This window comes from Cicer arietinum, chromosome 6 (assembly GCF_000331145.2).
Source record: "Cicer arietinum cultivar CDC Frontier isolate Library 1 chromosome 6, Cicar.CDCFrontier_v2.0, whole genome shotgun sequence".
NCBI classification, from domain to species: domain Eukaryota; kingdom Viridiplantae; phylum Streptophyta; class Magnoliopsida; order Fabales; family Fabaceae; genus Cicer; species Cicer arietinum.
The window spans coordinates 51,949,653-51,965,658 of record NC_021165.2 but is presented as its reverse complement, the minus strand read 5'-3'; the positions used below and the strand labels follow the sequence as shown (position 1 = coordinate 51,965,658).

Below are 16,006 nucleotides of genomic sequence, written 5' to 3'. Positions count from 1 at the left end.
TTTTAGGTACCCAATTTAAGTTGGGTCCTGGGGGGTTAGTGTCAAAAATTTGTTTATTTGCTATCCAAATCTGTTTCCATCCTCTATTTGCCAGTTTTTTAAATTTGCAATTTCAAACAAAATCTCCTTTTCTGCAACAGAAATGACATGAACCAGCAAAAGATGAATGTTTATTTGGCTTAGTAAAGGTGTCATACATATTCCTTGAACTACCAGATTTTGACTATGTTTGACATTTCTGTTTTGCATATAACCAATACCACTTCTAGTGTTATTTTTAACATGTTTATTTGGGTTATATCCAAGACCAGATTTTTCATTAACATGTCTCTGGTTGCTAAGTATAGCATTCAGTTTATCTTTACTACTAGCAAACTTCAATAAATCAGATTGTAATGATGCAACATGTTTTTCAAGTTCAATGCATCTTGCAGATTTGTCATGTGAATCCTTTTTCAGTTGTTCATACAAGTTTTCAATTTCTTTATGATCATTTTTCATTTGCTCAAGCATTTTCTTTGTACTTATCAACTGTTTAATAGAATTCACATACTCATCATGCAATTCATTGAAAGCTTCTTGTAGCTCATCATAAGAGGGATTAGATTGTGAACTAACCTCATTTTCTGATTCTGAGTCGGTATTTGCCATAAGACACAGATTTGCTTCTTCTTCTGAAGAGGCAGAGGATTCTTCGTTGTCACTCCATGCAATATATGCCTTACAAGTGAAGCACCTTCTCCTAGAAATCCAACTGAGGCCATGAACTTTTATGAGAATTACTCTAAAAAAGGTAAGCTCTGATACCAATTGTTGGTATCTTTGGCCTCGTTTTTATGAAAAAGGTTTATAACAGTCTTTTAAAATTATTTCACAAGATTGATGATCAATTCAACAAAAGAACTCTTTTATTGAACTAATGATCAATCACGGTCCCAAGGAGTTGATTCTAATCGAAGGTTCACGCTTACATGTATTGATCAATTACTAGTCAAGATTATGCAGTAATATGTCTACAGATCAATCAAGATACATGCATGTCAAACAATATTAATCATACAAACATAAAATGCAAATAATAAAGAGTAAGGGTTAGAGAAGAATGCACCAAGGTTAATCCTGGTTCAGTTGTCAATAAGACAACCTACATCCAGTCCTGACAATCCAACTGGATTTCAGCTTTTTCTTCAATAGAAAGAATTGAGACTTGTTTACAGATTGTCCAGTTTCCTCGAAACCTATCTATCTAACTCAATCTCTTTCCTATTGTTTAACCCCTTCATCCTTGCAGTCACTCGGCAGACTCACACAAGATCAAGTACAACTCCTTCTTGATGATTCCAACATCAACGAAGGTCGCCACCAGTTTCTAGCTGGATTTTTATCAACACCTTGATCCTTGCAGTCACTCGTCAGACTAACACAAGATCAAGTACAGCTCCTTCTTGATGATGCCTCTCACCCAAGAAGATCGCCACCAGTTTCTAGTTGGATTTTTATCAACACCTTGATCCTTGCAGTCACTCGTCAGACTAACACAAGATCAAATACAGCTCCTTCTTGATGATGCCTCCCACCCAAGAAGATCGCCACCAGTTTCTAGCTGGATTTTTCACCGTCGTTTCTTTACAGAGTATTTGTTACAAACAAAATAAAAGAAGTACAAAGTGTGTCTTCAATCTTGATCAATGTATCTCACATGAATCTGGTTGTTCAATTGAGTGTTTATGAGAACATTGTCTTTTTCTCTCAAGAATTCTTTTTCAGTTCTCTTAATGATTATGGATAATCTTTTGGTCTTGATCTGAAAAAGACAATATCAGAATGTTAACAATATGTTCTTAAGAGTTCTTCAGTGTTCTGAAGTATATTCAAGTGTTATGATTAGTTGTAATGTGTTATTGAGAAAATGATTGAAAACTTTTTATATAGTTTCTGAAAAACAACTAATAAATCGATTTACCAATCGATTCATTAAAGTGATAAAACAGGCCTAATCGATTTGTCAATCGATTATCGCGAGTCTTGTTTTTCTTGAATCTTGAAACTACATAAGCCAATCGATTTCCCAATCGATTCTTTTAAAAACACTTTTCAGTAAATTATGTGCAGACTTATATGAATCGATTGCATAATCGATGTCAGGTGTTTTGTTCCAATAATAAGGTCACACCAATCGATTACTTAATCGATTTACTAAGTCACATAATCGATTCACAAATACACATAATCGATTTGTCCACAAACTGAGAGTTCACTGTGATTTCAAAATATTTGTTTCAATCGATTTGCCAATCGATTGTGTTTAAAACAGTGACTTAGCTAATTTCATGTTAATCGGAGTGCCAATTGATTTGGTAGTATTTTCCTAAAAAGTTCTTACCAGTTGTTTAGTTCAATCGATTGATACCAAACTTAACATGATTGAAATTCTCACAATAGATTGTCCAATCAATTGTGTTTGTCACAGGTCATGTTACTTTTGAAATATTATTTAAGCAATCGATTTGCCAATCGATTAGCCTAGTAAATGGATTGTCCCTGTGACTTGCCCAATCGATTTCCCAATCGATTTGTTTCAATCAGTTTTTACTTTGTGATGTGCACAATCGATTTGTCAATCGATTAGCCTGTAAATCAGGTTGCCACTGACTTGCGCAATTTTTATTTCTAATTGTGCCAGTCGATTGCCTAATCGATTGTGTAACCACAAACAGTATGTTTCCTTACAATCCTTTTACGAAATCGATTTCCCAATCGATTTGCTCAGTGGATTTTCAACTTTAGTTGATTTCTTGAGTTCCAAGCAATTGTCTCAAGTATATAGAGTTGAGTTGTTGTTCCTGAAATCTTGCTCAGTTAAAATGTTAGATTTATCATATGATGTATGAACATTGTATGTTTGTCAATTATGTCAAAATTAGGATTAAGAGAACTAAAGTCCAACAAATGTGACAGAGTTGCGAGGAGTGGGAAACATGATATCGACGTCTTTTGTATTTGTAACAATTATAATTTAATAGAGTTACGAGGAGTCCTTTAATTATTGTATTTGGATTTTAAGAATTATAATTTTTGTTATCTTAAGTAGTTGATTAAATGAATACAAAAGATTGATTATCTCTATTGTTGATGAAAGAGACAACAATAACTCATTATTATTACTCTTGTAAATAAAGGGCAATTTTCTCAAAAAACATGTTAGCCTTTTTATTTTATTTTGTGTTAGTGATATCATTGTTTTTAACGTGTATTACTATGAATTTACCTAACCATGAAATAGCATACCAATTATTTGTAAAATTATTTTATGCTATATAATATAGATTATGGTACCCACAAGTTAGTAAAAGTTGATAGTATTAAATTTTCTTTTGTGACTTAGTGTAATTAAATAAGTGAATTCTATATAGGTATTGAGTCTGGTTTAAAGATTAATTACTTAGAAATCTCTTTAACTAATTTTAAGTATTTTTATTATTACTATTATCATATGTTGCTTCAAATTAATTTTTTTGTTAGTACTACCTTTTATTTCTACATGATGCTTCTACTGTTGTTATTATTACTCTATGTTATTAGTATATATGTTTACTACATGATTTTACCTGTTAGCTTTGTTTGTTATTCTATGCGATTTATTGCTTGTTGTGTTTCTTATAAATGTATATAATTGCTTATTTTACCTCAATTAACTAAAAAGTTTGATCACCGTTGTGATTTTATCTAGTGACTTAAGTGTTAGATGCATGTTGCTTACATAATATTGTGAGAGTTGCTATAAACCAATCTTGTATATAAGACTTTCAAAGTGTGTCTTGCAACTATGTTTTGATTATAAGTTATAGTTTGCAAATACCTAATGCTCGTAGAATCACACACTTTAGTCTATTTTTCACATATGGTAGCAAACCAATATGATTATCTTTTCTTTATTTTTAATAAAGAGGATGAAACTTTTTGTATCAACACTGAAGGGCTAATTGTAATCCTTCAATAGCATGTCTGCCAAGGCCTTCACAACATAAAAAAAAGGTTAAAAAACTATCAAAAGTCTACTAAGATTCCTAGAGTGAAAAAAGAATTGAAGCAAGCATACAAATATAAAGCAAAAGTAAAACATTCTAAACAAAATTTAACATAATCCTATCTTAAATCAACAAATCACATCAATATTTTCAAAATTCCTGCACCGGAGATCAACTATTCACATCAATGTTTAAAGTAATCCTATGATAAACCTGATTTTTGAAGTCCAATTATTAAACAGAAAACCTAACCTCAAAAGTGCGATGTAATGACAGGACCTTATCACATTAAACATAGACATAGGTGAATGACATAAGTATAAAATGCAGAAGGAGCAAATTACTAGAAGGAAAAATCAATGCTGGGAATTCAGACATATCATGCATTTACAACTATTTTAAATTAAAAGGAAAACTTATGAAAACAAAATATCACTTGTACAGTCAACAATTTGAGATCATAAGTTTCATGGACTTCTCAATCTTCGTCGTCGGAACTTGCCTCATCACTACTATAATCACTACTATCACTTCCTCCTAGATCCAAATTAACATGCTGCACTTGAATAACTTCTGGCTGCTTGGGCTGAGGAATGTGAGGAGGTAATTTTGGTTCCTCAAATCTTGATACTGAAAGTGAGTCCATAGGAGGCAATGCCACAGGATCCCCTGGTTTCCACCCAGGTGGGGGCTTAATTGGTATATCAATAGGCAATTGTACAGGCATTCCAGGCTTCCAACCAGGCGGAACAGAAAAATTTGGAGGTAGCAGCCCTTGAATTGCAGACAAATTCGAAAGTGGATTTGTATCCACAGGCTGTATAGGTGGAGGCTCAATAATAGCCTCAACTGTTTTCTCCTTAGTTTCAACTGCTCTAGGCAATCCAATATCAAGGTCTGCAAAATTATATAACTGTGAAGCTCTCATTTGTTCTTCTTGTGGTGCAGGTGGCAATGCACCACGAAGAGGAGCCGTTCCTGCTCCAAATTCTGGTGGTGCAAAGGTTGTGTAACTTATTCGATGGGCATACGATAGTATATCTGACAGCTTCAGCTGAGAAGAGACAGTTGAGGTGGTTAAAGAATCATCTTCACTGCCATCTCCTGATTTGAATCTCTTGGTGCTACGGTGATAATCAGAGTAATCATCAACAAGAATGTCAAGTTCCCGCTCAGCAGCTTTGAGTTTGTTGGCAAATGCAAGAAGTGCCAAATCTTTTGAGCGAATTTCGCGGTCAATCTTCTGCTTGGCATCTTGTAGATCAATAATTTCTTGGAGTTCAGAAACAGCTTCAAAGATTTGGGTTTGAAGTGCAGTGAAGAGTGAAATAATTTCTTTGGTGGTGGAAGGCGAAGACTCGAGCGAGGAAGATGAATGTGCTTGGCTTTGGGAAGAAAGGAATGTTGGAAGCGATCCACGAAATGCAGTGACCCAAACAGACCTGTTGGGTGATACTTCAAAGAGCTTAGAAGCTAAGGAAGCCATTTGAAAAAGAAGTGCTTGTGCTCTAGGGAGGGGTGGTAAAAGAGAGAGTAAAGCAGCTGAAGGAGTTGCAAACTGGCGATCTTGGTGATGATGGGTCTGTGAAGGAGGTAGCTTTGGAGGGTTGGGGTTCAGAATTGATGGTGAGTTAGGGTTTGTAAGACCTAACCTAGCAGGGGACTGCACAATTTGGTGTTGAAGCATTTTGTATCAATGCCTTTTGTCTTTTTAGTACTCTTGTATCTCTAAATACAAAATTAGGCAGCAGGTCGGAGAGCAGGGCTGCACCAGAGCCACCCAGTAATAATATCAACTGTGCAACAGAAGAACAAAAAAACAATCATTCAGTACATAAAATTTCACATGTGCTCTAAAAAAAACAAAAAAACATCACATATGTAACAAGTGATATCCTACTTTCTTAAGAAATAAATCCAAGCTCAAATAAAGTATAATAATTTTTTATCTTATCCCCTTTCATGTTTGAAGTTAAATTAAATTATTTGATTTTAAAAATCTTATGATACAGAAATGAAAATAGAGAATGTTTACTTGGTTTGACATACAAAATTATGAAGTAAGCATGGCTAATTTGCAAGCAACAACTGATAAAATGGACACATATTAGCAAGTATGTTAGAATAACTCACAAAAATCCTCCGTGTAACATATAAACTAACAATCTTTTTGTGAACCAAAAATCTGTGCAATAACCAATGAATGGAAGTAGTTAAGCTTTAGATGATTGCCTAGTTACATCAGGATGCAATTTGATTCTCTATATTTAATTCAATTAAATTATATAGTAGGATTCTGTAATCAATTAGATACTTCTAATTTAAAAATAACAACAAAAGTTTGTTCCGTTAACCAAAAGAAAATAGATTCCTAATACCAAAACTTAAAAATTCACAAAAAAAAAAAAAGTTAATAAACTATCAAAAGTCTACTAAGATTCCTAGAGTGAAAAAGGAATTGAAGCAAGCATACAAATATAAAGCAAAAGTAAATTCCTATCAGAAATCAACAAAATTTAACATAATTCTATCAGAAATCAACAAATCACATCAATATTTTCAAAATTCCTGCACTGGAAATCGACTAATCACATCAATATTTAAAGTAATCCTATGAGAAACCTGATTTTTGAAATCCAATTATTAAACAGAAAACCTAACCTCAAAAGTGCGATGTAATGAACCTCTTTGTTTTCCTCCTCTTGCAAACCCTCATAGTCAAAGATGATCTATCACTCCTTTTATGGTTTCGAATGACGACGGCGACAGCGGAGAACAATTGAGAGAATCTACCAAAGCTCAAAAGAAGAAGGAAGGAAGAGAATACCTTATGCCATGCATGTGCCGATGCACCTGTTTGGTTCATCCATTGAATCACAAACCTTCTCAGATCATATAAAATAAAATATTATTGTATCCTTCTCTATATTTACCAAAATAGACCATAAATGCATATAAAAATTAGTACTAGGTTAGCTGCTTCAAAACAAATCATCACTATACTTTTTTTAATTTAGAACTATTAACAATGATAATAAAAAAAAAGTTTAATAAAAAACTTCATAACATAAACACAGAAAAACAATAAAAAAGTCCAAATAAAATTGAATTTTTAATTATCAGTAATCAGGATATAGAAGTCACAATTCAAATTTTCAAACACCAATATGCATACACGGAATTGAGTCCCAGAAATTTTTATAAATTAATTACAAAACTTGTAAACCTTTACATAAATCTGTATATGTATATCCTATAATAATCCCAAAAATCTCCTTCAACCTCAAAAACTAAAATTTATTAAAACAAATGCAAAAATATGATACGCAAATATATCTAACCTGATATCCGATAAAATCAAGTAAAAGTTTCCTTCATGCCGATCTACAAGATCAGAATCGTATTCGTATAATAATCCTGTCTTCACCAAGTGGAAACAAAAAAAAACAGAAATGAATTATTAAATTATCAAACAATAAAGGAAATTAACAATTACAACAACAAAAACAAGCTAATGAAAATAAATAACGGAAGATGATAGAGAAACGGAACCCTAACCTGTGAAGATTTGGGATCGACGAATTGAGAAAGAAAGCAGAGACGGAGAAGGAGGAGAGAGAAAGAAATCGAAAGGAGTGCTGTCAGTGTCTGTTTCGCTCTCCTATTTTTTTGTGTTGGAAAAGGCTTTCTCTCTTTGTTTTGCCAACGAACGCGGCGGCCAGGTGTGACGGTGGTGACTAGTTGAGATGCGACGGCGTCAAGTGTGACGGTTGGAATATTTGCGACGGCGAGGATACTAAGGTTTCTGAAATACGATTGCCACCAGTTTGAAATAGGTCCTTGATACTATTTTTTATAAATAGTTATTTAATATAATTTTTTTTCCTTTGAAACATTGAACAATTTTAACGGGATATACAAGATTTTTCTTTACTTTTTTTACAGGCAAATATAATAACTATATTTTTGGAAATTTCTACAGTAAATTTAAAAATTTATATGTTTTGATATTATTAAACTAAATTATCAATAATTAAATAATATATCAATTAGATTGACTACATTTTAAATTTAATATCGTCAAATTTTTAAATTTTATCTTTTGATTTTATTTTAAAATAACATTTTTTGTCATAATTTTAATTAAAATTAAAAATAAAATTTTAATCATGAAAATAATTTATTTAATTATTGAGTTCAAAATTAAATAGATAAATTTATCAAAACTCTTAATTTATTAAATTTAATAGATACTATAATATTATCTATGTGGACAAATTAAAAAATAATAATTGGTCAAAATATTCATAGTACCAATCATACCTTGGATAGACATGGCAGCGAGCTGTCAATTTGACAAACACTTTAATTATTGGCCTCAGCTCACATGTTGGAGAGATCAAAAAAATTTATAATTTAAAAAGCCAAAAAAGAAAGCCCCGTTAAGGCTTAGTGGGCCTATAGGCCCATGTTTTTAAAAAAATCGATATTTTTTTTATACAAAATTATTTATAATTTCTTTTCGAAAATATTTTTTATTTGAGAAAAAAATCGATTTTTTTTAGAATTTTTTATTTATTTTTCTCACAATTTTTTGAGAAAAAATATATTCTTTTAACTTTTTTCGAGATATTATTGAAAAACATAAATTTCAAAAAAATTTCAAAAAAAAGTATCAAAAGTAACAAAATATTTGGGGCCTATAAGCCCCTTGAACCCTTCTCTTAAGCCCCATGAAATAATGGGGCAAAATTTTAAAAATATTATTTTGATAGGGGCCTAATATTAGGAGTTTAATAAAAAAAAAAAAAATAAGGGGCCTAGGAGTTGGGGGTTTTTTTGACAACTCTAGCCGCGGACGCGGGAGTAAATTTTGCCTCTCCCACCTTACACCCGACTAATCGGGAAAAACTCACATCAGTCCCGTTTTTTAGCAGATGTAAAATATAAACCCAAGTTCTCGCCCGCGACGGGTAGGGTTGGCAACATAATCTATGGGTACCCACCCGAAACCGTATTGATTTGGAGAGGAAAAATTCGCTTTGATTGGATGCAGGTGGCGTGCGGATTTTGTACATAATTAAAATTCGGGAGCGGGGACGAGTGCAAGTGTGTTTATGGGATCAGGATTGTCTAACTTTGTGGCGGGAAAGGTACTCTACCTTTCATTCTTTGTGAACGGTTGGATGAATCTAATGCTTCAAACATAGCCACGTGTCTCTATTTTTTTCTCAAATAAAAAAATAAAAAATAAAAAATGGTAAACCTCTCATTGTACCACCGTCCTTGACTCACACCACCACCTTCGTCATTTAATCGACCGTCATTGTTGCATCCCCACCAGCGTTCACTTGCAAATGTCGTTGTCATTAAATCAATCTTAAGATTTAGATGATACTGTTTTTTAATTTTAAATAAAAATGAAAGGACAAATTGAACACTGTGGATAGCATTTTCATCTCCTCCACCACTCTACGAGAGTCCAAGATAATCGACAAAATGTGACCATCATGCACTCCGACCACCGGTGCCATCTCAATCGGACATTGGAAATAGTCTGAGAATGTTTTTGTTGCAGCTGCTACAAGGTGAGAGCACATATGATATAGGTCAACGATGATGGCAGATGAACCGTAGTGGAGATGCAACAATGGTCGATTTAACGACGGAGGCGGTGGTGTGAGTCAACGAGGGTGATACAATGGAGGTTGATTTGGATGTCTAACTTTGTGGCTGGAAAGGTACTTTCCCTTTCATTCTTTGTGAACGGTTGGATGAATCTAATGCTTCAAACATAGCCACGTGTCTCTATTTTTTTCTCAAATAAAAAAATAAAAAATAAAAAATGGTAAACCTCTCATTGTACCACCGTCCTTGACTCACACCACCACCTTCGTCATTTAATCGACCGTCATTGTTGCATCCCCACCAGCGTTCACTTGCAAATGTCGTTGTCATTAAATCAATCTTAAGATTTAGATGATACTGTTTTTTAATTTTAAATAAAAATGAAAGGACAAATTGAACACTGTGGATAGCATTTTCATCTCCTCCACCACTCTACGAGAGTCCAAGATAATCGACAAAATGTGACCATCATGCACTCCGACCACCGGTGCCATCTCAATCAGACATTGGAAATAGTCTGAGAATGTTTTTGTTGCAGCTGCTACAATGTGAGAGCACATATGATATAGGTCAACGATGACGGCAGATGAACCGTAGTGGAGATGCAACAATGGTCGATTTAACGACGGAGGCGGTGGTGTGAGTCAACGAGGGTGATACAATGGAGGTTGATTTGGATGACAATGGTGTTGCAGACACGTGCAGGTTTACCATTTTTTATATTTGAGAAAAAATAAAGACACGTTGCTATGTTTGAAGCATTAGATTCATCCAACCGTTCACAAAGAATGAAAGGTAGAGTACCTTTCCCGCCACAAAGTTAGACAATCCTGATCCGTGTTTATGATATTTAAATTTATAATTTTATATATATGAATGGGTGCTGGTGTGGGCAAGAAATTCGAACCCATTGTGGGTGCGGAGGTCGTCTAAATTTCACATCCGCTAAAAAACACAGTAGATGCTGCGTAAACTTTGTTGCAGAATTTGCTACGAATGTTCCTGAGGAATTTTCTAAATCCTAAAGAAAAAAGGTGAATTTTTTTGTAGATATATAATCACATGTAAATCCGCAGCAAAATAAAAATTCACCAAAATCCATATGTATCACCTGCAGATAAATTTTCACAGGAAAAACGTTGATATCTAGTAATAAAACATGTGCACTTGTAATAACTATAAACACTATTATAATAGTTTTTAAAAGATAAAATAAAAAATTGACAAAATTACTGTAGTCAATATAACATGCGCTATAGCTCGATATTAAGTTGGATTTCAATAAACATTTTATAGCATTTATGCTATAATAAGCGCTATTATAATTATTTTTTAAAAACAATTTGACCAAATCAACTTTTATAGCTCTCATGTTATACCATTTCAAGATATAAGACAATAAAGTTAATCAAATTTAATGGTGTATACATCACAAACTAAAACCATTATATTTAAAGGCCAATGATTAACTCATTCAAAATGAGGAAAGTACAAAAAAAAAAAACATTTTTTGTCAAAGTATACAAATTTTTCCTTCACATCCAATTATTTATCAATTTGAAAACAAATCAATTGATACTAATAGAACTGCCCAAAATTCATAGAGCTAAGCACGATGTAAATCTCTCATAAGATCTTCTACCCAACCAAACATGTATCTACACACTAAAATGGCATTAATATTTGATCAACTCTTTTTTCTTTATCAACTTCAATCATGATTCTCTTTATTATTTTTCTTTTCAATTTTCCTGCGTAAAAGAAGAAAAAAAATTAACAAACCATAAATAACTACACAAAATTTAAATCAAAATCTAAGAACTCAAACATTTAAGAAAAAAGATAAAATCTCACCCAAAAATTACGGAGCATATAACTAGCTCAATCCTCTTTCACCTCAGTTTACTTGTTTTTAGAGTAGATAACACAATTGTAGTTAAGAAAGTACTTAAATAAAAAAGAAAAATAAAATTGAGTAGTGAGATTTGCATTATTAACGGTCTATATTAAAAAGTTATTAAGTTTATCCAATAAGTATAAACTACTAAATACTTTTTAAAATAATAATAATAATACTTGATAATCATGAGTCATATATTAAGTTATAAAGTCACTTCAATCATTTTCAATTATTGTACGTGTGTATATTTCGGTGGATGTTCTTTAATAATATTATCATCTTTATCTCTTACATGCTCTGAAGTGAAGTCGGGTTCTAAAAGATCTATGCAATTTTCCTGGTTTTCTGAGTACAAAATTTTTATGTTAATCATTGACATAAACATCCTGCAACATAACGTAGATCATCATTAATGTGTCATGCCAAACAAATTAACATGAAATAGCTTGTGTTAGTGTCTTACTTGTAGTTCTTTCCAAATTTTGACTTTATAAACATCCAAAGTTGAGTCTTTTGCTTTCCAGTTATTGCAAGTAATTGGATTATCCGACAAAGTAACTTAATGAAACTAACAAAATTGTTTTAATTTGTTAGACCAATTGGTTTACTCTTCTTATTCCATACAACCATAGAAAATGTAAGAGTAATTACATGAGTATATAAAAGAAACAATATAGCTTAGAGTTTATTTTGTAATGCCCTTAAAGTACAACATAGCTCACCTCTTATTTTGTTCCTTTAATTTTTGTTTTGATACAATTCTTCAACACAATCACACCACGTGTAGCAATGTTTTCCCTACTATTAGAACCACAATCATCATCATGAGAAGAAACCACTCAACTGAAACAATAACATTAATAATGAGAATCAATAACAATGGAAATAAAAATTAGAATAAAATGATAAATAATAACACTTTTCTAAATAAATAACAATCATCTCTTTTTCTCTTCCTCGTTGGATTCTTACTTTACTGATTTTCATTGACACAAAATGATGGATTGATCCAAATTTCTTCGTCGTAGTCGTTTCTCATATTTAGTTGGATCAACTTCAAGCGATTGTAATGTACTAGAGAAATTATCATCTTCGGTATATTCACGTTCTTGCTTGTAGTCATCATTTATTTTGTTAGTTATAAGCACAATTGACCGCTTTTCATCGGCATGATCAGTGACATAGAGCATTTGTTGAGCTAGTGATGCGAAAATAAAAGGTTCGTATTTGCACCTCACTTTATTAAGGTCCACCTTCATAAACCTACACTTATCTATTTGAACGTCATTGTTATTGTCAATTCACTTGTAACCAAACACAAACACTATAAATGACGTGTAATTCAAATCCCATATACATTTAATGACCCCAAAATATGGCATATCGACAATTGAGGAATTTCTATATTTGACACTTGAGACATGCACATATTGAGCTATGAGTGTGACACCACTATTTTTTGTAGTACTTTGATGATCACGTTCTCTTGTATGAAATGTGTATTTATTAATTACATAACTAGAATAAGAAGTAACATATACACTTGGATCAGCTGCTAGCCATCTCAATCTTTCTAAAATTGAATTAAGATTTTCAGCTGCCAGCCATCTCAATCAATTCAGTTCTTAATCCCATTGTCTAACCTTATATTGATGTAATCCTTAGACTTTCCTGGCACATTGAGTAACGTACCAATGACACTATCACAATTTTTTTTTCAATATGCATCACATCAAGGAAATGTCTTATATACAATGACTTCCAATATGGCAATGACTTCTAGCCGCTTGTGACAAGTTTCTCAACAAACAACTTTCCAATTTGTTTATATCAAAAGCTTTACCTTTTCATATATTTGATTGCACTTCATCAAGGAATGAGCTCTATCTTTTTCAGATTTACCATTAAATGTTTTCCTCACTTTCGATAATGATGTTTGGAGTTAAAGAATTTATGATATCCAAGAAAAACATTTTTCTTACAATGCTCCAACTGCATCCAATTTGTATTATCTTCACATATGGGGCATGCACATTTTCCTTGATACAATAGCCCAATAGATTACCATAAGTAGGAAAATCATTAATAGTTCCAGATATCGTTGCTCTAAATTTGAAGAATTATTTTCTATAATCATCATATACCTTTCTCCCCCATAAACTTTCAGTCTTCAATTAAAGGAGTCAAATATATATCTATATCATTTCTCAGTTGCTTGAACCCATAAATTAACATAGACAACATCATAAACTTGCATTTCATACATAACTAGGGAGGTAGGTTATAAATCAACATAATCATCAACATAGTACTATGAGAACTACTTTGGATACAATGCATGTTTGTTCTGTCAATAGACAATGCAAGACATAGGTTTCTTGGTTCTAACCAAAATCAGAGTAATCATTATCAATTTCCACCCATTGAGGAGAATCTAAAAAATTTCAAAGTCAATAATCCTCTCATATGCATGTCATCTTAAGTGTTTTGCATCTTCCACGTTACGATACATGCGTCTAAATTTTGGTATTATCAAAAAATACCATAAAACTTCGGTTGGAGTTTTTGCTTTCTCTTATATTTTGATCCACTACATTTGGGACACATATTTGATGACGCATATCCATAACGAAATAAAATGAAATCATTATAACAATCATGTATCCTCTCATAACTCATGACATTTGAACATAAAATTTGTTTGACTTCATAAGTTTGACTAGGGAGCACATTATCTTTAGGCAAGATATATTTTAACAATGTTAGTATGTTTGTAGAACTTTTATGGAACCGCCCATTGCCTATTTTTAGATTATACAATATCAAGATGGCAAGCAATCTTGTGAATTTAGTACATCCATCATACAATGATTTATCTGCATCACTTATTAGTCTCTAAAATATTCCAAGACAACCACAAAGATCTTCAATTTCATTTACAATTTCGTCAATTCGATTACACTCATTTGTACCAATGTGAACATCATTTGATGTATTTCTCACGTTGCTCCTCAAATAAGTAGAGTTAGTTTCTACCTCCCCATGCATTGTCCAACATGTATAACTTTGATCAATTTCGTAGCAGACTAATGATTGTACAACAACCTAAGCTGGGGCATATAATTTTACTAGGGTTTTCTGCATGAGCAGCAATAAACCTAACAAACTCTTCCACTCCATCTTCATATTCTTTTGACATTCAATAAGTAGAAATCTATCTCCAATTCATAGTTCCATGACCATATTATAGTTATATATTAAAAATAGTTTCTTGTAATATTAAAATAATCAACAAAATCATAATCGTGAAACTTAAAAATAAAATAAAAAGACATATAAAAAAAAAACATATCAAAATAAAATAAAAAGACATATCAAAATAAAGTTTTCATATATAAAAAGACACACTCGAAACACAAGAAACATATATAAAGTTTTCATACAAAAATTAAGGGGTATCATTCATACAAAAATTATATAAAATTTTTTCTTAAATTTTTCTATTATAAAGTTTTCTTCATTCTTGAGAGTATTAGGGCAACATGTTAACTAACATAATACCCTGTCAAAATATTCTGCAGTTCTGCAATCAGTCCTATTCATTGCTAACATATATATTATTGTTTCTACCATAAACCTTAACACATCCATGTGAAAGAAACCTGAGATTGTCCAACAACATGAACAAACATAAGAGTAAACAAATGGAAAGAAACTTGAGATTTACACAGTAATGAGTTGTATCTAGCAACACGAATGATTGATGATAGTGGAAATAAACAGGTTGATGACAATGGATGATGATTGACGATATGAGCGATTAGGTTGATAGAGGCAATCGAGTTTGAACAGTAAATGACGATTGATGAATTTTAATGTGAGAACGATGGAGGCAATCAATTTTGAATTTGATGGAGAAGATTGAGTTTGAAATGGTGGAGGTAATCGAGCTTGAAATAGTGGAGGCTATTGAGTTTGGGTTGAAACAACAATCGAGTTCGAGTTCACTAGATTTTTTGATTGAGACGATTGGTATCTTTGTTTTGAGATAAAACAAGGTTTAATCGATACAATAGGGTTTCAGTTAGCGTGAAGAGAGAAATAAAAACTGAGACACATTAATTTTAATAGCACTTATAAAAAAAAGGTATTATGAAAAATATAGGCTAAATTACATTCGTGGTCCCTTAACTTAATTTCAGGTAACGTTTTAGTCCTTTATCTTTTTTTTTTCCCGAATTGGTCCTTTATTTTAATTTTAAGTGACAATTTGATATTTTATGTTTTAAAATTTCAACAATGATATCCTTTTTTATACAAAAATTCAAAAAAAAATTTCAATCAAAACTCATAAAATTAATTATATTCTTCAATATAAAACAAATTTCATCAAATTCGTAACGCAAATCTTCAAATAAACTCATATTTTCATACTTTATTTGATATTTTT

The 16,006-nt window shown here is 32.0% G+C and overlaps 1 protein-coding gene across 4 annotated transcripts; it reads right to left on the bottom strand.

Annotated features, from left to right (window-relative positions):
• Window positions 1-4,288: 4,288 nt before the first annotated feature.
• LOC101496995 (mediator of RNA polymerase II transcription subunit 4-like) lies at window positions 4,289-7,883 on the bottom strand. Of its 4 annotated transcripts, none has more exons than XM_027335938.2 (4): window positions 7,587-7,883; window positions 7,370-7,449; window positions 6,690-6,910; window positions 4,289-5,824 (listed from the first exon to the last, which is right to left on the bottom strand). In XM_027335938.2, the coding sequence occupies exon 4, from the start codon at window positions 5,713-5,715 to the stop codon at window positions 4,507-4,509; it is 1,209 nt and encodes a 402-aa protein (XP_027191739.1). In that variant the 5' UTR covers window positions 5,716-5,824; window positions 6,690-6,910; window positions 7,370-7,449; window positions 7,587-7,883; the 3' UTR covers window positions 4,289-4,506. The 4 variants fall into 4 exon arrangements, with proteins under 4 accessions (XP_027191739.1, XP_004506337.1, XP_004506338.1 ...); XM_004506280.4 differs by having other exon boundaries at window positions 6,690-6,881; XM_004506281.4 differs by having other exon boundaries at window positions 7,370-7,445.
• Window positions 7,884-16,006: the final 8,123 nt, after the last annotated feature.